Source organism: Oncorhynchus gorbuscha, linkage group LG02, assembly GCF_021184085.1.
Source record: "Oncorhynchus gorbuscha isolate QuinsamMale2020 ecotype Even-year linkage group LG02, OgorEven_v1.0, whole genome shotgun sequence".
Lineage (NCBI taxonomy): Eukaryota > Metazoa > Chordata > Actinopteri > Salmoniformes > Salmonidae > Oncorhynchus > Oncorhynchus gorbuscha.
The window spans coordinates 87,428,911-87,452,412 of record NC_060174.1 but is presented as its reverse complement, the minus strand read 5'-3'; the positions used below and the strand labels follow the sequence as shown (position 1 = coordinate 87,452,412).

The 23,502-nt window shown below is 40.7% G+C and overlaps 2 protein-coding genes across 2 annotated transcripts in view; one reads left to right on the top strand and one right to left on the bottom strand.

The window, feature by feature from the left end:
- Positions 1–1,171: 1,171 nt before the first annotated feature.
- LOC123994681 (vacuolar protein sorting-associated protein 26B-like) lies at positions 1,172–9,188 on the bottom strand. The gene is made up of 6 exons (XM_046297584.1): positions 8,550–9,188; positions 7,630–7,786; positions 6,790–6,954; positions 5,145–5,320; positions 4,733–4,875; positions 1,172–3,600 (listed from the first exon to the last, which is right to left on the bottom strand). The coding sequence occupies exons 1-6, from the start codon at positions 8,770–8,772 to the stop codon at positions 3,460–3,462; spliced, it is 1,005 nt and encodes a 334-aa protein (XP_046153540.1). The 5' UTR covers positions 8,773–9,188; the 3' UTR covers positions 1,172–3,459.
- A 376-nt stretch (positions 9,189–9,564) lies between these two features.
- ncapd3 (non-SMC condensin II complex, subunit D3) overlaps positions 9,565–23,502 on the top strand; it is a 33,878-nt gene continuing 19,940 nt past the window's right edge. Inside the window, exons 1-8 of the mRNA XM_046325598.1 lie at positions 9,565–9,682; positions 15,324–15,490; positions 15,861–16,023; positions 16,185–16,351; positions 16,547–16,711; positions 16,820–16,881; positions 16,978–17,065; positions 17,183–17,316. Of these exons, the coding sequence (XP_046181554.1) occupies positions 9,631–9,682; positions 15,324–15,490; positions 15,861–16,023; positions 16,185–16,351; positions 16,547–16,711; positions 16,820–16,881; positions 16,978–17,065; positions 17,183–17,316 (998 nt within the window). The 5' untranslated portion in view covers positions 9,565–9,630. The remainder of the gene's footprint in view (positions 9,683–15,323; positions 15,491–15,860; positions 16,024–16,184; positions 16,352–16,546; positions 16,712–16,819; positions 16,882–16,977; positions 17,066–17,182; positions 17,317–23,502) is intronic.

Here is a 23,502-nt window from a genome sequence, read left to right as displayed (position 1 = left end):
GTTGCGAAGAAGGCTTCAGGGCGCCCAAGAAAGTCCAGCAAGTGCCAGAACCGTCTCCTAAAGTTGATTCAGCTGTGGAATCGGGGCACCACCAGTACAGAGTTTGCTCAGGAATGGCAGCAGGCAGGTGAGTGCATCTGCACGCACAGTGAGGCAAACACTTTTGGAGGATGGCCTGGTGTCAATAAGGGCAGCAAAGAAGCCACTTCTCTCCAGGAAAAACATCAGGGACAGACTGATATTCTGCAAAAGGTACAGGGATTGGACTGCTGATGACTGGGGTAAAGTAATTTTCTCTGATGAATCCCCTTTCCGATTGTTTGGGGCATCCGGAAAAACTTGTCCGGGGAAGACGAGGTGAGCGCTACCATCAGTCCTGTGCCATGCCAACAGTAAAGCATCCTGAGACCATTCATGTGTGGGGTTGCTTCTCAGCCAAGGGAGTGGGCTCACTCACAATTTTGCCTAAGAACACAGCCATGAATAAAGAATGGTACATACACATCCTCCGAGAGCAACTTCTCCCAACCATCCAGGAACAGTTTGGCGAAGAACAATGCCTTTTCCAGTATGATGGAGCACCTTGCCATAAGGCAAAAGTGACAACTAAGTGGCTTGGGGAACAAAACATTGATATTTTGGGTCCATGGCCAGGAAACTCCCCAGACCTTAATCCCATTGAGAACTTGTGGTCCTCAAGAGGTGGGTAGACAAACAAAAACCCACAAATTCTGACAAACTCCAAGCATTGATTATGCAAGAAAGGGCTGCCATCAGTCAGGATGTGGCCCAGAAGTTAATTGACAGCATGCCAGGGCGGATTGCAGAGGTCTTGAAAAAGAAAGGTCAACACTGCAAATATTGACTCTTTGCATCAACTTCATGTAAAATTGTCAATAAAAGCCTTTGACACTTATGAAATGCTTGTAATTATACTTCAGTATTCCATAGTAACATCTGCCAAAAATATCTAAAGACACTGAAGCAGCAAACTTTGTGGAAATTAATATTTGTGTTATTCTCAAAACCTTTGGCCATGACTGTATAGCTTCAAACCGGTCAGTCCTTGCATCTGGAGCGCTGTCTATGTGGTGTAATATTTTCCCATCCCTCAGCTGTATGTTCAAATAAGTGGCAGAATGGACATTTTTTGTATTTATTTTTATTTGCAGACTGTAGTTTTAAAGGTTTGTATGATATCTTTATGTTGATATATTTACGTTTGATTTATGTACCTTTGTTTTGAGTCATTTTGAATTAAATCCATCATTTTCTAATACGTTTAAGAACCTTTGTTTAGCATTAATGAAGCATAACATGGCTGCATGGGCTTTATACTAATGCGACTCTATGCAGCCAATAACAATATACGTGACAGGTACAATGCCAGGAACCTTTTGTGGATTTGACAGCTCTAACCCAGTTCCACCCCCAACACCGTCAAAACAACAGCTATGTGGGAGTCGGCTAGTTCAATCTGAATTAATCTAGCCCAAAGTCTAGTTAAAGGCCATAATACAGTGCCTTCGGAAAGTATTCAGATCCCTTCACTTTTCCAGATTTTGTTACGTTAAAGCCTTATTCTAAAATTGAATAAATAGTTTATTCCCCTCATCAATCTATACACAATACTGCATAATGACAAAGCAAAAACTGTTTTTTTTTAATGTTTGCAAATTTATTTGCTCTGACACAAATGTATTTACTCTTGACACATTCTCTGTTTCTTCATATTATTTCCAATAAAAATTACACTGAGCCCTACAGTGAAGGCACAATTTACGAGGACTTCAGTGCATTCACACCGGAAGTCATGTGCCTGGTGTAAAATGGTTGGAGATGACAGGAAAAACAAGCTGTGAGGTTGTTTCTAGAATTTAACTAGAGCCATTAAGCAATTAACCCTTAGGCAGAAAGTTATCCAATGCTGGCAATGTCTTCAAGGTACTTTTCAAACCAATTACTGACAGAAAACAGACTGATTTCACATAATTTGGATCTAGTGCAAATAAAAATGAATGGTTTAAATTTCTTATTTCTGGTTCATAGGTTGGAAAGTTTACACCAAAATCTTTCACACGAATTAGCAGCAGTGGCAGTGGGTAAGTTAGTTTTGAGTGGGTGGAGACTTCAGTAGGAGCAATGGAATGGTCTAAAATAAGAAGAACCGGCTTGGTATACTGATGGTTTCTCGGAACTGATGGCTTCTACGGTAAGATGGAGTACATTTTATCTCAGCCTAACCCTTTTCCTAACCTTAACCCAATTATCCTAACATGCTACATGAATTATCCTAACCTGCTACTTTAATTCTCCTAACCTGCTACTTTAATTATTCTTATCTGCCATGTTAATTATCCTAACCTGCTACATTAATTCTCCATCAAGCCACAACCGTGAAAGCCATTAGTTCCAAAAAACTATCAGTGTCACCACACTTGGGCCATGCAAAACGAACTTGGCTATTGTTAATGGACATAAGCCACCTACCTAGCTTACATTTCTAACAGATAGATGAACCCAGAACATATATAATGCTACTAAAAGATAAAATACATAAAAAAAGATTATGTTAAAAAATAAAACATTGCTGTTTACATCTACTGATAATGACACAATGATGGAATGGAATGCAATGCTGATAGTTGATGTCTGACAATTGAAACGTAATTTTCCCAAAATGTTCCCTATTTGCATGACATTTCGTACAAAAAAACATTTAGCATATTCTCTGATTCTAAAGCCACGTTTATACCTGGCACTAACATGTGTCCAGTGTCCACATACAGTGGATGGATGAGACACACATTTTTGTGTCGACGGAACAGACCTTGATCAGATAGTGATTTGATAATCTTGATCAGATGACAACCACATGTTAATGCAAGGTGTAAACAGGACTTAAGAGGTCTTGCATGTCCATTGAGTCCAACTGCCAAAGACAAGTATTCATTAAGAGATGCCTAAAGGAAGCTATGTCAACAGCAGCTGTTTTCACCATTGTTTCGAGTTAAGAAATCACTATTTCAAAGAAAATAAAAAAGCATATTATGCTAATCAATATGGCAGAAAAACCTGGCTAAAAGTTAATTAAATATACCATGAGGATGACTTATTTATTCAAACATTAAATTTGTCATCCCTTTTCAACTGCAGTTGTTGTAGAAAGTGCCATCAGTGTTTGTGGTGAGATGGCGATATTGAAATGGGTGAGGGTAGAAATATATGCCTAAGATGGCTGATGTTCACATATTGAACATCAACACACACATGCTCTCATTCAAAGATGCTCTGACAAACACACACACATTCATAGATGCAGTGAAAAAACACATACATTCTTTTTCACATTCATAGATTCACAGACATGTACACTACATCGCACACGCACACATACTGTACATGCACACAGACACACACACCTGTACAAAGCGATGGAGTGTAGGCTATTCTGGAGTTTTACTGTTCCTGTTCCTTAGCCTGGGCCTGAGCAAGGGCTTTCTCTGCACTGGATGAGCCCTCGAAGCGTTGTGAGGCGATGACCGCTTGGTGGGACATGCTCTTTTTCACTATGTCCCCCTTCCTCCACAGAGTGATCTCCTAGAACAAGGCAATAAAACAGAATGAAACAGGGAGAGACTACGGCCTTGTCTCAGGATGGTAAGTTGGTGGTTGAAGATATCCCTCTAGTGGTGTGGGGGCTGTGCTTTGGCAAAGTGGGTGGGGTTATATCCTGCCTGTTTGGCCCTGTCCGGGGGAATCATCGGATGGGGCCACAGTGTCTCCTGACCCCTCCTGTCTCAGCCTCCAGTATTTATGCTGCAGTAGTTTGTGTCGGGGGGCTAGGGTCTGTTATATCTGGAGAATTTATCCTGTCTTATCCGGTGTCCTGTGTGAATTTTAGGATGCTCTCTCTAATTCTTTCTTTTTCTCTCTCTCTCTCTCTCTTGGAGGACCTGAGCCCTAGGAGGCAGAACAGGCAGAACAGTTGAAACTGGAGCAGCAGCACAGCCAGGTGGACTGGGGACAACTAGGAGTCATCATGCCAGGTAGTCCTGAGGCATGATGGCTCCTAGTTGTCCCCAGTCCACCTGGCCGTGCTGCTGCTCCAGTTTCAACTGTTCTGCCTGTGGCTATGGAACCCTGACCTGTTCACTGTGATTACTTTTATTTGACCATGCTGGTCATTTATGAACATTTGAACATCTTGGCCATGTTGTTATAATCTCCACCCGGTACAGCCAGAAGAGGACTGGCCACCCCTCATAGCCTGGTTCCTCTCTAGGTTCTAGGTCTCCCTAGAAAGGCCAAAACCTTTCTAGGGAGTTTTTCCTAGCCACCGTGCCACCTTCTACACCTGCATTGCTTGTTGTTTGGGGATTTGGGCTGGGTTTCTGTACAGCACTTTGATATATCAGCTGATGTAAGAAGGGCTATTTAAATACATTTGATTTGATGTACACCTCATGTTACAATTTGCTATTGTGTGATACAGGTATGATAGGATCTATATTTGATGTCCTTTACATCCAAATACAAATAAATGTTTTGTTACAGCCTACTGTTACACAGCACCCATACACAGAGTTGAAATGAACAATGTGCTGACCTTGACCCTTGACATGAACCACCAATTAGTCACCAATCAGATCAAATAGAACAACAGCAGCTACCTGCCTGCCATTCAATCTCTATTGTGTGTTTACTGTTTCTACTGTGTATCTGCATGTACCTGCTGTTTGAAGTAACGCCTCTCTTCCTCGTCTATGAGCACCAGGTTGAGGTAGTACCGCACAGAGTACTTCTTGTTGATGTCCCTCATTGTAGGAGTCATCTCATAGCCAGCCAGAAATAGTCGGATAGGGATGGACTCCCCTGAAAGACAAAGCCATACTATTAAAGTGATAGTTCACTGTAAAATATATGTTTTTTGTCAGACGTTTTCAATCCAAGTCCCATGCCCAACTTTTGTGTAAATCCAGCATGGAGGCTGGTAAAAGGAGAATCCGCAGGATGTGCTCATTGTAATGGATCTAAAGTTAACGGAAAACTATCAAACATACAGTTCCATTCCAGCCATTAGAATGAGCCCTTCCTCTGGTTTCTCCTTCCACCAGCCTCCACTGGTTGTCAGTGCCACTTACCTCTCACTGGTGCTCCGTCCATAATCTCATACTTGGCTAAGGTATCATTCTCATGGTACACATTTGGGCCCGTGCCTGTCGTTTCTCGCTTGATGATGTCAATCTCCATGTGTCTGATCTTGAGCCGTACCAAGAGGAAGTAAATCTTTCCCACGATTACATCTTTTAGGTGGTATCTGCATTAAAGGGACAGTTTTAATGGCATATTTAGGTTATGGTTTCCTTACCTTGAAAGCAGTCTATGGACAAGGAGAGACTGAAATCCACACTTTGGTTTTGATTAACTATCCACTTCCATCCAATGCTAATAAATAGTAATGACAGAAGTTGTCATAACAAGTAATTGACAATGTTTCACTCGCCTCAAACTGATCAGTGTTTAATTTGCGACATAAGCTACGTCAAATGTCCTATTACATTCAGATGTTTTTTCCTCAAAAATCATACGATACAGCACTATAGCACTATCAACAAGGCAGATCCTACAGGCCATAATTTTGTGCCACAAAAAGGGACTCAGTAAAATTGAAATTGGTTCAGAACAGGGAAGCATGGCTGGCCCTTGGATGTACACAGAGAGCTAACATAAATATATATTTTTTTATATATATATTTTATTTAACCTTTATTTAACTAGGCAAGTCAGTTAAGAACAAATTCTTATTTACAATGACAGCCTACCCGGCCAAACCAGGACGACGCTGGGCCAATTGTGTGCCGCCCTATGGGACTCCCAATCACGCCCAGATGTGATACAGCCTGGATTCGAACCAGGGACTGTAGTGACGCTTCTTGCACTGAGATGCAGTGCCTTAGACCACTTGCGAGCCCCCAAAAATATTTATGTTGAATGCACCGAGCTGTCTGTTTGAACTACTTGCGACAGCTCAAACACCCAAGACATGCCACAAGAGGTCTCTTCACAGTCCCCAAGTCCAGAACAGACTATGGGAGGCACACAATACTACATAGAGCCATGACTACATGGAACTCTACTCCACATCAAGTAACTGACATAAAAAACATAAAAATACACCTTATGGAACAGCCGGGACTGTGAAGCAACACAAACATAGGCACAGACACATGCATACACACACACGTTAACATACGCACTATTCACACACGTACACTGGGATTTGGTATTGTAGATATCTGTGTTGTAGACAACTGTGTTGTGAAATCTTTGAATGTATAGTAATGTCGGGGCGGCAGGGTAGCCTAGTGGTTAGAGCGTTGGATTAGTAACTGGAAGGTTGCAAGTTCAAACCCCCGAGCTGACAAGGTACAAATCTGTCATTCTGCCCCTGAACAGGCAGTTAACCTACTGTTCCTAGGCCGTCATTGAAAATAAGAATTTGTTCTTAACTGACTTGCCTAGTAAAATAAAGATAAAATAAAAAAGTGTTTGTAAAATTGTATAACTGCCTTCATTTTGCTGGACCCCAGGAAGAGTAGCTGCTGCCTTGGTAGCAGCTAATGGGGATCCATAATAAATACAAATATAAACATGCTATTAGCATAGGAGTTTAGGGAAGTTGAACCAGGGAGACATAAGTTTGACTTCACTAATGCTCTGCTATCTCATCATTCAAAAACATGATTTACTCCCCAAATATGATAAACCATGGTAACAGAGTCATACTTGGACTTGTTGTACTCAAACTCGATGTGTAGACAGTCTTCGATTCCCACCTCCATCTTGATCGACGAGTTGAGTTCTGGGTATGTGCTGAGCGTGTGCACGACAATGTCCATCTCTTTACTGATGTCGTTCAGTCTCCGGCTTACCGTGGCCCTCAGAAAGTAGCTGAAATATAAAAGAGAAGAGGCAGAAAATCAACTCATCTACTTAATGGGTATAAATGCATGATGCACAAAGAACAATTCAGAAAGTCTCCAATAGGAGTCACATTCTACCCATAAAAACCACAAATAGTTGGTGAGACACAGTAGAAATCAGGTGAAGTCTGTGCTTTGGAATAACTGTATTTGCATTTCACTCTACAGACAAATGATACTCTCACGTTAACATATTTGACATATGTACAGAAGTTAAGCTACTGTAGATATACACTGTACTGGAGACATCGGAAATGGCAATTCTCTATTTTCAGATTCTATTATTTCTGTTTCTATTTCCTTGTTTTGCCAAGGCAACAATTCTGTTTTGTTGACTGCAGAACTCTTTAAATGGCACCCTAGAGGTCCATTATTTTGGACAAAGGCATTTTTATCACAGACAATCAGCTTTACAATGCTTAAAATTATTACATTTAACTAAATGGCCTAGAATCACATACAATCCATTGACAATTCCCCATTACCAAAGACAACAACTAGAATGCACTATTATTAGGCGAATGAAATAACAGTGAAATCGCATTTAGTGATGGAACTCAAATTGTGTGTGAGGGTAATTGATTTTGACCAATAATGTTGTACAAATGGTTCATGCATGGATTGTTGCCAGATACTTGCTTACCGTAATTTGACATTCTGGCCTGTGTAGGACTCGTATGGTTTCTCCACGTGTGTAAACTCAAAGTCAAAGGTCTGGGACTGCGTTAGCTCTCCCGGTCTGGCCAAGTCTTTAACCAGAGACACAAACTCATGGTGGTTCCCCCTATCGTAGTACAGCTCTGACAAGAGAGAAATAGTTGTTAGAGTCACCAGTTTTCAATGGTGAAAAATAATCTAGAAGAGTTTACAGATTACTTTCTATCCCTTTAAAAGGCATTACATGTAGTGTAAATAGATTAAAGGTAATGCTACAAATGACAACTGGTTACTGCATCTTACAACTGTGTAATAATGTTTATTACAATGTAACTATACAGGACCTATGCTATAGGCCACATTTATGTTCAAGTGTAACTGACAGGTGAAATTAGTATCATGATTCTCACACATCTCTGAACTTCTGACAAGGCAGGTAACTAATCTACTGTAGGAGAGTTTCTGTGGCACAATAGTGCTTCTGTTTATCACTTATATCACAGCCAACCACAGGGCACTACGTTTTAACCCGTGCCCATGCAGCGTGCAGTGAATAGACTCATGAGCATGGCATGGCTTAATACGACTAAAACGTTGCACATCAATTGTAACATACTCAAAGCAAACTAAAGTCCAGCTGGTGATAACATATATTTCTCTCTCAACGGGCAACACACGTGGCACATACATGTATGTCATATGACTTGGGTCATCGAGCTACAGTTGCAACATTGATCAATCAATCAACACAGATAGTTAATTTAATCAGCTTGACAATTCATTAGGATGACAACATCACGAATAGAGACTTCTTAATTGAAGAAAATTCATGTTTTTCGCCATTGATAACTGTGTAGCTTATTAAGTTATTTTGGCAGTGACAACCCTGCTGTGTCACAGACTTACCAATCTGCCCAATAAACTCCATTTTGATGCCTTGATGCTCGAGTCTTTTCCCTGGATTCTTAAGTGTTACGTTGACGTTTCCAGATACTGTCTCACCATCATATAACAGAAAATATTTGTCCTTTTTCCCATCCTCAGTCTTATGTTCAACTTTCTTTCTTGTCTCAGCGTCTTTCAAAACTATATCGATTTCTGCACTTTGACCAAAACTAAAGAAACTCATCACTGGACCTTGTTTCGGAGCCTATTCCTTTTTCAACAAGCCTTTGTAGATTTTGCATGTACAACAAAACTCTTACGTTACTGTATTCCAAATGCTTCTTACGAGTGATTTCCTCCGGAATTTAGATTGTACTGTCTGTCCTATGATACGAAACTAATTGGAGCGATTGTTGAATGTTTCCAATTATAGCAGTATTGCAATGCCCACTGTTGCGTTTCCTTGTTAAATGCGCATGCGTGTAACTGCAGGCTCGGGATCAGTGTAATGTGCATTGAATGCAGATATTCTACAGATAGAAATGGCCAAATCATTTTGGATAGCTATAGGCAACTTCACACTGACACCATATCAGATCACAGAGAAATATTGCAATTTTGAAGTGTTCATTTTTCATTTAAATTATTGTAATTTTCCTGACCCCCTTGCTCAATGAATGTATTTCTTATCCAGTATAGCTAGAAGAAAGGAACCACCTACGTCAAGAAAATGAAAAATGAAACAATATAAACAAAATGAAACAATATATAAGCAACAAGGAGTGCATGTATACAGCCCTTAGCTGTGGTATATTGCCCATATACCACTAACCCCAGAGGTGCCATATTGCTATTATGAACTGGTTACCAACATAATTAGAGAATAAAAATATATTGTTTTGTTATATCCGTACCACGGCTGTCAGCCAATCAGTATTCAGGGCTCCCAACCACCCGATTTCTTTAAAAAAAAATTGTCAACCAAAGCTGTTGGCGTCAGATTCTGCGCAATTTCGACGCAACATTTCTGGCGTAAATATAACCGACGATTACGTAAATCAAGCGCGCCTGTAGAGGAGTTGGCGGGTTTATTCAAAGAAAGATGGAGCTAATACATGCGCTAGATTTTCTAAATTTGAAAGACGTCTCCGGAGGTAAGTCCTAATTTGAAATATGTGTATTTAAGTAGTACGGAAATAACAATTGGCCTGCTTATAATATTGATATTTTAACGAATTAGTCGTGCCAAGTTGCAAGAGAACCGATGCTATCTAGCTAGCGTGAACGCCTGACGTGGCGTGTTATGCCTGTTTTGATTTGCTAGTTTTTTTGCTAGCCAGCTAGCTACTGTTAGGTACTAATATGTTGTGTCACCAACTTCAGTGATGTGAACTTATCTAAAACTTTACCAATACTATTGTGGCAGGTTATCGACTTAGCTAAGCTAACGTCACATTTTATTGTTACAAAATGTAACTGGTCATGCAGTTCCATTTGTCACTTGTTAAATGTAAGTTGCCAACTTCACCTGAACATTCTAGAACGTAGGAACAAATGGTAAATTTCGCTGTACTTAACAAAGAAATAGTCAGGGTTTAGCTAATAATTCTCACATTTACCTACAACAATAATGACTTGACAAAGTATCATCATGACGTAGGCGTAAGAATCGATGTTTGGAATACAGTAACGTTACAGGCTGACTACACCGCTCGCGTGCGTTGCAAAATAAATGTGGAAATCTATGTTAGTCGATTATTGCGAGCGTCAGAGTTGCTGACTCAGATCGTGCTGCAACGTCTCTCTCACCTCCTCATTGGTTTATAGAAGCAGGTACTCCCGTGCCATCCCCTAATTGGTTATACCCACGTGGGTGACAAAGACAAACAAGGTCAGGTAATGCACCTAATTTTGAGAGTTGCCAATTGTAATATAATGTCGATAAGAAAAAGCCTGGAAGGAAGAGTGATGACTAGAAACGATTCGTTGAACGTTTTATGTGTGGATTAATTGGCAGCGTAGAGGACCTTGTGCATTTCCTGTAAAATAACAACTCAATATTTTTATCACAGGACAAATTAGTTAGCAACTGCAAGCTAGCTAAATATAAGTAGAGGTCGACAGATTTAATTGGAATGGCCGATTTTTTTTAATTGGGGGCGATTTCAAGTTTTCATAACAATTGGTAATCAGCATGTCTGGACACCAATTATGGCTGATTACATGGCAGTCTGACTACCTGTTACGTGAGTACAGGAAGGAGCCATGGAAAGTTGCTAGTTATGATTAAACTTATCTTATAAAACACAATCAAACTTATCTTATAAAACACAATCAGTCTTCACATAATCACTAGTCAACTACACATGGTTGATGATATTACTAGTTTATTTAGCTTGTCCTGCGTAGCATATAATTGATGCGGTGCCTGTTAATTTATCATTGAATCACAGCCTACTTCGCCAAACAGGTAATGATTTAACAAGCGCATTCGTGAAAAAAAACACTGCACCGATGTGTACCTAACCATAAACATCAATGCCATTCTTAAAATCAATACACAAGTATATATTTTTAAACCTGCATATTTAGTTAATATTGCCTGGTAATATTAATTTATTTTAACTAGGGAAGTTGTCACTTCTCTTGCATTCTGTGCAAGCAGAGTCGGGTATATGCAGCAGTTTGGGCTGCCTGGCTCGTTGCGAACTGAAGACAATTTTTTCCTAACAAAGACCAATTAATTTACCAGGATTTTACATAATTATGACATAACATTGAAGGTTGTGCAATGTAACTGTGATATTTAGACTTAGGGATGCCACCCGTTAGATAAAATACGGAACTGTTCCGTATTTCACTGAGAGAATAAACGTTTTGTTTTCAAAATGAGTGTCCTGATTTGACCATATTAATGATTTAAGGCTTGTCTTTGTGTGTTATTATATTATAATTAAGTCTATGATTTGATAGAGCAGTCTGACTGAGCGATGTTAGGCAGCATCAGGCTTGTAAGCATTCATTCAAACAGCACTTTCCTGCATTTGCCAGCAGCTCTTTGCTGTGCTTCAAGCCTTGCGCTGTTTATGACTTCAAGCCTATCAACTCCCGAAATTAGGCTTGCAATACTATAGTGCCTTTAAGAACATCAAATAGTCAAAGGTATGTGAAATACAAATGGTATAGAGAAATATTCCTATAATAACTAGAACTTCTTACCTGGGAATATTGAAGACTCATGTTGAATGGAATCACCAACTTTCACATGTTCTCATGTTCTGAGCAAGGAACGTAAACATTAGCTTTTTAACATGGCAAATATTGCACTTTTACTTTTTTCTCCAACACTTTGTTTTTGCATAATTTAAACCAAATTGAACATGTTTATTTATTTGATTCTAAATTGATTTTATTGATGTATTATATTAAGGTAAAATAAGTTAATTCAGTATTGTTGTAATGTTATTTTAGTGTTCCCTTTATTTTTTTTGCGCAGTGTGTATATATACAATAGATAGATAGTAAATAAAAATTGGCCGATTAATCGTTAGACTTTTTCTGGTCCTCCTATAATTGGTATTGGTGTTGAAAAATCATAATCGGTCGACCGACCTCTACTAGCAAGCTAACTAGCTAAATTGCCATAAATGTTTCATGCTTTTCGGCCCATCACCAAATTATTTGAAACAATTATGAGTTTGTTTTGATATTTTAACCTGTGTGTCGTAATCGCGTTTGGAGTGGGGGGGACAAAATTTAAGTTATGCACGATTGTGCATGTGCGCAGCTGGTTTGGGTTCTGTGTTTGGCTTTCTCAAATTTAATTGGTCACATACACGTGTTCGCAGATGTTGTGCTTGTGATTCTAGCTCCGACAGTGCAGTAATATCTAACATAACATAACAATATCTAACATAACATGTACCCAATACAGACATCTAAGTAGGAATTAAGACTATACATATTTGCGAGTGATTTCAGGATGGAATTGACTAAGGTACAGTAGAATAGTATAGAAAACAGTATATACATATGAGATGATCGAAGGCTAACATTTTCCTAATTTCTCATCCAAATCGATGTTTTATAGTTAATGTTACTAATGTGTTATACTTCTGAATGTAATACTAGTTGTTAGATGATTCCAAGTACCTATTTCACTTGGTAATAGTATAGGGAGATAATCCAATAAAAAAAATCCATCCCAGGTGTCTATCTCAGATTCTTGTTCTGGCAATTCTCACATATAAACTTAATTGGGAGGAACTATGTTTAAAATGCTTTTTGCATGTGTATTTAAAAAAAATGGAATTATGAGTGACTAATTGAGGCCCTTTTTAGACATGGTACATGCCTCCTGTAAGATCCTATCAGTGGTGTAAAAATACTAAAGTAGTTTTTTGGTATCTTTACTATTTATATTTTTGACTACTTTTACTTCTACATTCCTAAAGAAAATGTTGTTTTTACTCCATACATTTTCCATGACACCCAAAGGTACTCGTTACATTTTGAATGCTTAGCAGGAGAGGGAAATGGTGTAAATCACACACTTATCAAGAGAACATCCCTAGTCAACCCTACTGCCTTTGATCTGGCGTACTCTCTAAACACCATGCTTCATTTGTAAATGTTGTCTGAGTGTTGGAGCGTGCCCCTTGAAATATACACTGCTCAAAAAAATAAAGGGAACACTAAAATAACACATCCTAGATCTGAATGAATTAAATATTCTTATTAAATACTTTTTTCTTTACATAGTTGAATGTGCTGACCACAAAATCACACAAATGATCAATGGAAATCAAATTTATCAACCCATTGAGGTCTGGATTTGGAGTCACACTCAAAATTAAAGTGGAAAACCACACTACAGGGTGATCCAACTTTGATGTAATGTCCTTAAAACAAGTCAAAATGAGGCTCAGTAGTGTGTGTGTGGCCTCCACGTGCCTGTATGACCTCCCTACAACGCCTGGGCATGCTCCTGATGAGGTGGCGGATGGTCTCCTGAGGGATCTCCTCCCAGACCTGGACTAAAGCATCTGCCAACTCCTGGACAGTCTGTGGCGTTGGTGGATGTCCCATATGTGCTCAATTGGATTCAGGTCTGGGGAACGGGCGGGCCAGTCTATGGCATCAATGCCTTCCTCTTGCAGGAACTGCTGACACACTCCAGCCACATGAGGTCTTGCATTAGGAGGAACCACCAGCATATGGTCTCACAAAGGGTCTGAGGATCTCATCTCGGTACCTAATGGCAGTCAGGCTACCTCTGGCACGCAAATGGAGGGCTGTGCGGCCCCCCCAAAGAAATGCCACCCCACACCATGACTGACCCACCGCCAAACCGGTCAGGCTGGAGGATGTTGCAGGCAGCAGAACGTTCTCCATGGCGTCTCCAGACTCTGTCACATGTGCTCAGTGTGAACCTGCTTTCATCTGTGAAGAGCACAGGGCGCCAGTGACGAATTTGCCAATCTTTGTGTTCTCTGGCAAATGCCAAACATCCTGCACGGTGTTGGGCTGTAAGCACAACCCCCCACCTGTGGATGTCGGGCCCTCATTCCACCCTCATGGAGTCTGTTTCTGACCGTTTGAGCAGACACATGCACATTTGTGGCCTGCAGGAGGTCATTTTGCAGGGCTCTGGCAGTGCTCCTCCTTGCAGAAAGGCTGAGGTAACGGTCCTGCTGCTGGGTTGTTGCCCTCTTACGGCCTCCTCCACGTCTCCTGATGTACTGGCCTGTCTCCTGGTAGCGCCTCCATGCTCTGGACACTACGCTGACAGACACCGCAAACCTTCTTGCCACAGCTCGCATTGATGTGCCATCCTGGATGAGCTGCACTACCTGAGCCACTTGTGTGGGTTGTAGACTCCGTCTCATGCTACCACTAGAGTGAAAGCACCGCCAGCATTCAAAAGTGACCAAAACATCAGCCAGGAAGCATAGGAACTGAGAAGTGGTCTGTGGTCACCACCTGCAGAACCACTCCTTTATTGGGGGTGTCTTGCAAATTGCCTATAATTTCCACCTGTTGTCTATTCCATTTGCACAACAGCATGTTAAATTTGTCAGTGTTGCTTCCTAAGTGGACAGTTGATTTCACAGAAGTGTGATTGACTTGGAGTTACATTGTGTTGTTTAAGTGTTCCCTTTATTTTTTTGAGCAGTGTATATAACATTTTTTTTAGGGTTTGGGTAATATAATGCATTTGAAATTATTTACACTTTTTATACTTAAAATATTTGGTTTTAAATATACTTATGACTTGCTCAAGTAGTATTTTACTGTCTGACTTTTACATTTTCTATTAAGGTATCTTTACTGTTACTCAAGTATGACAATTTAGGTACTTTTTCCACCACTGCATCCTATGATCTGCGGACTGTACATGATAGACATCTTGGTGTCATCATTATACTCCTTAGAGGTCGACCGATTATGATTTTTCGATACCAATTATTGGAGGACCAAAAAAGCCAATAACGATTAATTGGCCAATTTATTTATTTTTAATTTTTAGAAATGTATTTGTAATAATGACAATTACAACAATACTGAAGTTCCTATGTGAGTATTCCTACAATACTGAATACCATTGTTCTGGCAATTCTCACATAGAAACTTCAATCTGAGATGCCAAAAATATTTTCTGCTCCAGCTGGCAAGGAATTGACCTATGATAGCTAGCTGATTTATTATCATGTCAAGTCAGTCTTTCATTCATTGTTCAGAGTTTGGGATCAAGTAAGGAGTTGAAACTAATATTCATTGGTGTTTTTTGTGCAGGTTGGGTTGATGCTGTGTGGGATTTGGAATTCACTGAAACTGAACCACTGGATGCTGCCATTGTCATAAAAAATGGATCCAAGGAATTCAAAACGTTGTACAGTCACCTGCTACCCTATATGACTGACACTGAGGTGTCCCCTTTAGGAACTGATGGCGCATCACAAGTAAGAACTGTTTTAGTAAAGAGTTTAGTTTGAAAATTGATGGTCTTTTCTGTTTGGCTGTCCTTAACCTCAAGTACTTGTAGCATACCCTTTTTAAAGCTGGAATTGTAATGTTGAAACTGCCAGGTCCGTTTAGGATATTACAATAACAAAGAAGTTAATGCAACCAACACTGACACATCATTGCACATGTGAAAGAACATCAGAATATGTACCACATTTGCGCCACTGCTACATGCATATAGGGGAAACACTGAATAATTTACAGATGGGTTTGACTAGAAAGTTGGGAACCTTTCTGTTACAGAGAAGCAATCCATAGAATGTACTCTGATTTTATCATTCCCTTGATTCGTGATTGTATTTTTAGAGTGTCTGGACAGTGTTCGGTGACAATGGGGTCTCTGTCAAGTCACTTGTGGCGGTGCTGTCGTACTTTGTCTTGGGAGGGAAGTCCAAAACAGCCAGCGTTCAGCAAAGGATAAGCGCTCTACAGGCATCCTCCCTCTACTTACTGCTACTGGGAATCCCAGGTATTTTCTGTACTGTACTAAGTAAAATTCTGAAGCATGTTTGATTAGGACTTCTAATGTGGACGGGTGAAAATAATTTCCTTTGGGCTGGAGGTTACCCTGTGAATGTGTGTTTACTCTGGTCTGTCTCTTGGTCTTGCCTTTCTGTCTGTCTTCCACAGGTAGTGTGGTCAACAAAATGTTCCACCAAATCCTCTTCGACACTTGCTTGAACACCGTGAGTAACTGTTGGCCCCAGAGCTTGGTCAAGAAGCGCAAGAAAGACACTTTGAAGAGCTCTCAGGCTGACGGCAAACGGTCCAAACCACACAGGAAAGACAATGACGAGGTTTGTCACAGATATACTGGAAATACTACATTGCCTTTATGTCCAGGCATGTTCCTGTTTTCATACTTGGGGCTGTCTTACTTTACACACTATTGTATAATGACACTGATCAAATCTCAATGATCTTTTAATTTTGCCACGGTTACTCACCTTGTTCATTCTAATAGTGTCTTTGTCTTGTCTCTCACTCAACAGATGGACGTAGATGAGGATGAGGAACAGGACGAGGAGGTCCATTTGTCTCCACAGGACCTCCTAAAAATCAGAGAGGGAGTCGTCCTCCTGGTGAAAAGCCTCCTCCGGCTCCTCCTCAAATTTCCGTTGAAGGATGAGCCACAGAGTGCAGACAACTGTGTACAGGTGATTCTGGATAGTGCCAGTATCTATAGGCTAGGTGGTTTTGACTTCGTCCATTAAAATGTTGAGCAGTTACACCATTAAAAGCTGGATCTTCTTTGTCAACTTTAGATGTTTGCCAAGCTGACTAACTTTGAGCCTGTTATTGGAGAATTGAACTTTGGTGCTGGACAGTAAGTACACAGACATGCATACACTTCATTATCCTTTGAACTTAAATATTTTCAACAATTATTTATTTTGTAAAAATTGAATTGATCTGTGCCCAGGGATATCGATGACATGAGGACAATGCCTGAGTTGGCCTATTACGGATTGTGGTTGCTCTGCTCTTCAAATCATGGGGATGAGAAAGTGGTATTGAGGAAAATACATATACAACACATCTTCCTTGGTCAAAACATTACTAGAGACTTACTACCGTAATGAGTTTAAGCTCTGGTTCTTTGTTGTTGAATTGACTTGTCTCTCCAGTCTCTGCGCCGGGTTTTCCACAGAGTCCTGTATGTGATCCTCATGATGAGCAAAGGGGAAAGTGGCAAGCCCTCCCTCATGATGGCCACCCAAGCTGTCCTCGCTGCCCGGGATCAGGCCATTGGCTTTGTCAGGTAAGGAATGGCAGTTCACAACGTGATCAATAAACATGCTTCCTCTCCTTCACTCCATGTCCATCTGCAATGATCAGGAAACAGGAGGATATGTCCAAAAAAACAATTTGTCACATGCTTTTTAATTTTTTTATTTATTTATCTGTTATTTTACCAGGTAAGTTGACTGAGACTAGTGTTTGGATTTTGATACCAAGTTTAGTATCACAAAATTCGGAACCATCACAATACCAAAATGATATCTGGGGGCATATTAGCCGTAGTCACAGAATGGCACTTGATCCAGACAGATCTTTTGAGTACAATATCATTACATTTGATATTTTATTATGTATGCATTATAAAATCATACAATCAATTAGACTTTGGGGATGAAAAAAAATGAGAAATGTACTACATAACATAATGGTAATCATCAGGACAGGCTAGAGCTAGCAATGAGTAAGTGGAGCAGATTGTGAGGAGGCTCAGTTTTCTCGCGCTATAATTATTGGGACATCTGCTGCACTGAGACTATCCTCTCAAGCAGTAGACGATGACGTAAGACACATTTGACAGAAGTACAGAACGTTTTTTTTAAATGTAGTACAGACTCATTTTCCCATTTGGCCTTGCGAATGTTAACCTGTTTAAAGGCCTTATTCACATCGGTTAATAAGGCTGATGGAACAGATTGTTCGGAACAGCTGGTGCTATCATGCATGGTTCAGTTTTTTTTAAATTTATTTTTTACAACTTTTTTATAAAATAGAACATTCAATTTATTTTGTCTTTCAAAGCATTTCATGGCTATCGATGTGAGTGCTACCATGGAGTAGTCATTTATATATACACGTGTGTCTGTGTATATACATACTAGAGGTCGACCGATTAATCGGAATGACCCATTTTAATTAGGGCCGATTTTCAAGTGTTCATAACAATTGGAAATCTAATTTTGGACACCGATTTTGGACAATTTAAAAATATATATATATACTTTAATTTTTTTACACACCTCTATATTTAATCTTTATTTAACTAGGCAAGTCACATTCTTATTTTCAATGAAAGCCTAGGAACGGTGGGTTAACTGCCTCGTTCAGGGGCAGAACAACAGATTTTCACCGTGTCAGCTCGGGGGATGCAATTTTGCAACCTTACAGTTAACTAGTCCAACGCTCTAACCACCTGATTACATTGCACTGCACGAGGAGCCTGCCTGTTACACAAATGCAGTAAAATGCCACGATAAGTTGCTAGCTAGCATTAAACTTATCTTATTTAAAAAAAACAATCAATCATAAGCACTAGTTAACTACACATGGTTGATATTACTAGTTTAACTAGCGTGTTCAATGTTGCTTAGTCGTTGCTCCAATGTGTACCTAACCATGAACACCAATGCCTTTCTTAAAATCAATACACAGAAGTATACAGTGGGGCAAAAAAAGTATTTAGTCAGCCACCAATTGTGCAAGTTCCCCCACTTAAAAAGATGAGAAGCCTGTAATTTTCATCATACGTACACTTCAACTATGACAGACAAAATGAGGAGAAAAATCCAGAAAATCACATTGTAGGATTTTTAATGAATTTATTTGCAAATTATGGTGGAAAATAAGTATTTGGTCAATAACAAAAGTTTATCTCAATACTTTGTTATATACCCTTTGTTGGCAATGACAGAGGTCAAACATTTTCTGTAAGTCTTCACAAGGTTTCCACACACTGTTGCTGGTGTTTTGGCCCATTCCTCCATGCAAATCAAATCAAATTTATTTATATAGCCCTTTGTACATCAGCTGATATTTCAAAGTGCTGTACAGAAACCCAGCCTAAATCCCCAAACGGCAAGCAATGCAAGGTGTAGAAGCACGGTGGCTAGGAAAAACTCCCTAGAAAGGCCAAAACCTAGGAAGAAACCTAGAGAGGAACCAGGCTATGTGGGGTGGCCAGTCCTCTTCTGGCTGTGCCAGGTGGAGATTATAACAGAACATGGCCAAGATGTTCAAATGTTCATAAATGACCAGCATGGTCGTATAATAATAATAATAATGCAGAAGTTGAAACTGGAGCAGCAGCACGGTCAGGTGGACTGGGGACAGCAAGGAGTCATGTCAGGTCGTCCTGGGGCATGGTCCCAGGGCTCAGGTCCTCCGAGAGAGAAAGAAAGAGAAGGAGAGAATTAGAGAAAGCACACTTAGATTCACACAGGACACCGAATAGGACAGGAGAAGTACTCCAGATATAACAAACTGACCCTAGTCCCCCGACACAAACTACTGCAGCATAAATACTGGAGGCTGAGACAGGAGGGGTCAGGAGACACTGTGGCCCCATCCGAGGACACCCCCGGACAGGGCCAAACAGGACGGATATAACCCCACCCACTTTGCCAAAGCACAGCCCCCACACCACTAGAGGGATAACTTCAACCACCAACTACCATCCTGAGACCAGGCTGAGTATAGCCCACAAAGATCTCTGCCATGGCACAACCCAAGGGGGGGGCGCCAACCCAGACAGGATGACCACATCAGTGAATCAACCCACTCAGGTGACGCACCCCTTCCAGGGACGGCATGAGAGCCCCAGTAAGCCAGTGACTCAGCCCCTGTAATAGGGTTAGAGGCAGAGAATCCCAGTGGAAAGAGGGGAACCGGCCAGGCAGAGACAGCAAGGGCGGTTCGTTGCTCCAGAGCCTTTCCGTTCACCTTCCCACTCCTGGGCCAGACTACACTCAATCATATGACCCACTGAAGAGATGAGTCTTCAGGAAATACTTAAAGGTTGAGACCGAGTTTGCGTCTCTGACATGGGTAGGCAGACCGTTCCATAAAAATGGACCTCTATAGGAGAAAGCCTGTTTGCTTAGAAATTCTAGGGACAATTAGGAGGCCTGTATCTTGTGACCGTAGCGTACGTGTAGGTATGTACGGCAGGACCAAATCAGAGAGATGGGTAGAAGCACGCCCATGTAATGCTTTGTAGGTTAGCAGTAAAACCTTGAAATCAGCCCTTGCTTTGACAGGAAGCCAGTGTAGAGAGGCTAGCACTGGAGTAATATGATCAAATTTTTTGGTTCTAGTCAGGATTCTAGCAGCTGTATTTGGCACCAACTGAAGTTTATTTGGTGCTTTATCCGGGTAGCCGGAAATTGGAGCATTGCAGTAGTCTAACCTAGAAGTGACAAAAGCATGGATTAATTTTTCTGCATTTTTGGACAGAAAGTTTCTGATTTTTGCAATGTTACGTAGATGGAAGAAAGCTGTCCTTGAAATGGTCTTGATATGTTCTTCAAAAGAGAGATCAGGGTCCAGAGTAACGCCGAGGTCCTTCACAGTTTTATTTGAGATGACTGTACAACCATTAAGATTAATTGTCAGATTCAACAGAAGATCTCTTTGTTTCAGATAGAGCAGTGATGTTTTGGGGCTGTTGCTGGGCAGCAGGAGGTGTACCTGTTAATGTTCATCCTTGGGAGCAGGTACCACGTTCATCTGTACAAACAATGGTATGCAAGTATAAACACCATGGGACCACGCAGCCGTCATACCGCTTAGGAAGTAGATGTGTTCTGTCTCCTAGAGACGAACGTACTTTGGTGCGAAAAGTTCAAATCAATCCCAGAACAACAACAAAGGACCGTGTGAAGATTCTGGAGGAAACCGGTACAAAAAGTATCTACCGTAATTGCAGGACTAAACGCACCTGAATATAAACCGCACCCACTGAATTATTTAAAAAATATGTATTTTGTACATAAATACGCCGCACATGTCTATAAGCCGCAGGTGCCTACCGGTCCATAGAAACAAATGAACTTGGTCACTATCTTCCTCCTCCTGTGCACTGAAACCACTGAAGTCATCTCCTTCGGTGTCGGAGATGAATAGCCTCAGAATTGCTTCATCCGATGTTGGATCGTTTTCATTGTCGCTCTCGTCACTTTCATCCGGAGGCAAATACCCCGCTGAGCTCATGCTGCCCCTTCAACACGCAGCAGTCCAGCCTTTCGAAACCCGTTGATGATAGTGGATTTTTTGACAATGCTCCACGCTGTCAGGACCCACTGGCAGACTTGACCATAAGTTGCTCATCGCATGCAGCCCGTTTTAGTCAAGGATTTCTCCCCACTTGTCATCCAAGACTCCCACTGAACAAGGAGCGCCACCTTAAATGCACGATTTACACTGATGTCGAGTGGCTGTAAATACTTTGGGCCATCTGCTTTTCTTCCCTCTGAAAGCCTTTGTCTTTTTGCACTGAGTCAGTTCCTCACGCTGCTGTTTCCAACGTCTTATCATCGACTCATTAAGGCCAAGCTCCCGTGCAGCAGCTCTCTTTCCTTTTCCAACAGCCAGATTGATCGCCTTCAACTTGAAAGCTGCATCATATGCATTTCTCTGTGTCTTTGCCATGATGAGGGTGACAATTACTACCGTAATCAGAATGATGGGAAATTTGAGTGCGCTCGATTTTACGTCACATGTGACTGTGCTCAGTTTTTTGGCGGCATGAATCTTGTGAAAGCGGGAAAAATCCATAAATTAGCCGCGTCATTGTATAAACTGCGAGGTTCAAAGCGTGGGAATAAAGTAGCGGCTTATAGTCCAGCAATTACGGTATATCCACAGTATTACAAGTCTTATATTGATATATCCTGAAAGGCCGCTCAGCAAGGAAGAAACCACTGCTCCAAACTGCCATAAAAAAGCCAGACTACGGTTTGCAACTGCAATTGGGGACAAAGATCTTACTTTTTGGAGAAATGTCTGGCGTGATGAAACAAAAAAAATAGAACTGTTTGGCAATAATGACCATTATGTTTGGAGGAAGAAGGGGGAGGCTTGCAAGCCGAAGAACACCATCCCAAACGTGAAGCACGGGGGTGGCAGTATCATGTTGTGGGGGTGCTTTGCAGCAGGAGGGACTGGTGCATTTCACAAAATAGATGGCATCATGAGGGAAGAAAATGATGTGGATATATTGAAGCAACATCTCAAGACATCAGTCAGGAAGTTCATGCTTGGTCGCAAATGGGTCTTCCAAATGGACAATGACCCCAAGCATACTTCCCAAGTTGTGGAGAAATGGCTTAACGACAACAAAGTCAAGGTATTGAGTGGCCATCACAAATCCCTGACCTCAATCCTATGGAAAATTTGTGGGCAGAACTGAAAAAGCATGTGCGAGCACAGAGGCTTACAAACCTGACTCGGTTACACCAGCTCTGTCAGGAGGAATGGGCCAAAATTCACCCAACTTGTTGTGGAAGGCTACCCAAAACATTTGACCCAAGTTAAACAATTTAAAGGCAATGCTACGAAATACTAATTGAGTGCATGTCAACTTTTGACCCACTAGGAATGTAATGAAAGAAATAAACGCTGAAATAAATAATTCTCTATACACTATTATTCTGATATTTCACATTCTTAAAATAATGTGGTGATCCTAACTGACTTAAGACAGGGAATTATTACTAGGATTAAATGTCAGAAATTGTGAAACAGTTTTTAAATTAATTTGGATAAGGTGTATGTAAACTTCCGACTTCAACTGTGTATGTTATATATAGAATTTCATCTGATGCAGTAAGGCAGGGCTTCTTAAACTTTTTCACTCGTAGCCCCCCTTCCAGCATAAAACCTATTTCCTGTAATTCTACACTTCATTATTTACATTTTTTATGCAAGTCTATTAATAACAAATTCTTATTTACAATGATGGCCTACTGGGGAACAGTGGGTTAACTACCTTGTTCAGGGGCAGAATGAGAGATTTTTACCTTGTTGCTTGATCGAATCCCCGAGCTGACCTTTCGGTTACTGGCCCAACGCTCTGACCGCTAGCAGTTTTAAAATCTAGCAGTTTTAAAGTTCAAATTCTTGGAATTATATACATTTTGTATTCATGTGATATTTGAGTCACTCAAACATTACAACAATATATGGGATAAAAAAACTTCAGCTGACATGGGCTAGTTGATCTAGAAATGGCCCTCTAAGGTATGCAATGACTGACATGCCAAGGAAAACTTATGATGCACTTGTGCATTCTACTTTTACAACTTTTTCAAGAATTAGTTGAAAGCCGGAAAGAGCCCCTCCCAAAAGATGTATAGAATATTTTACTTTTACTTTTTTGAGGGGGGACGATCCCGTAACCCGCTGTTTGGGAACACCTGCGGTAGGGGATAGT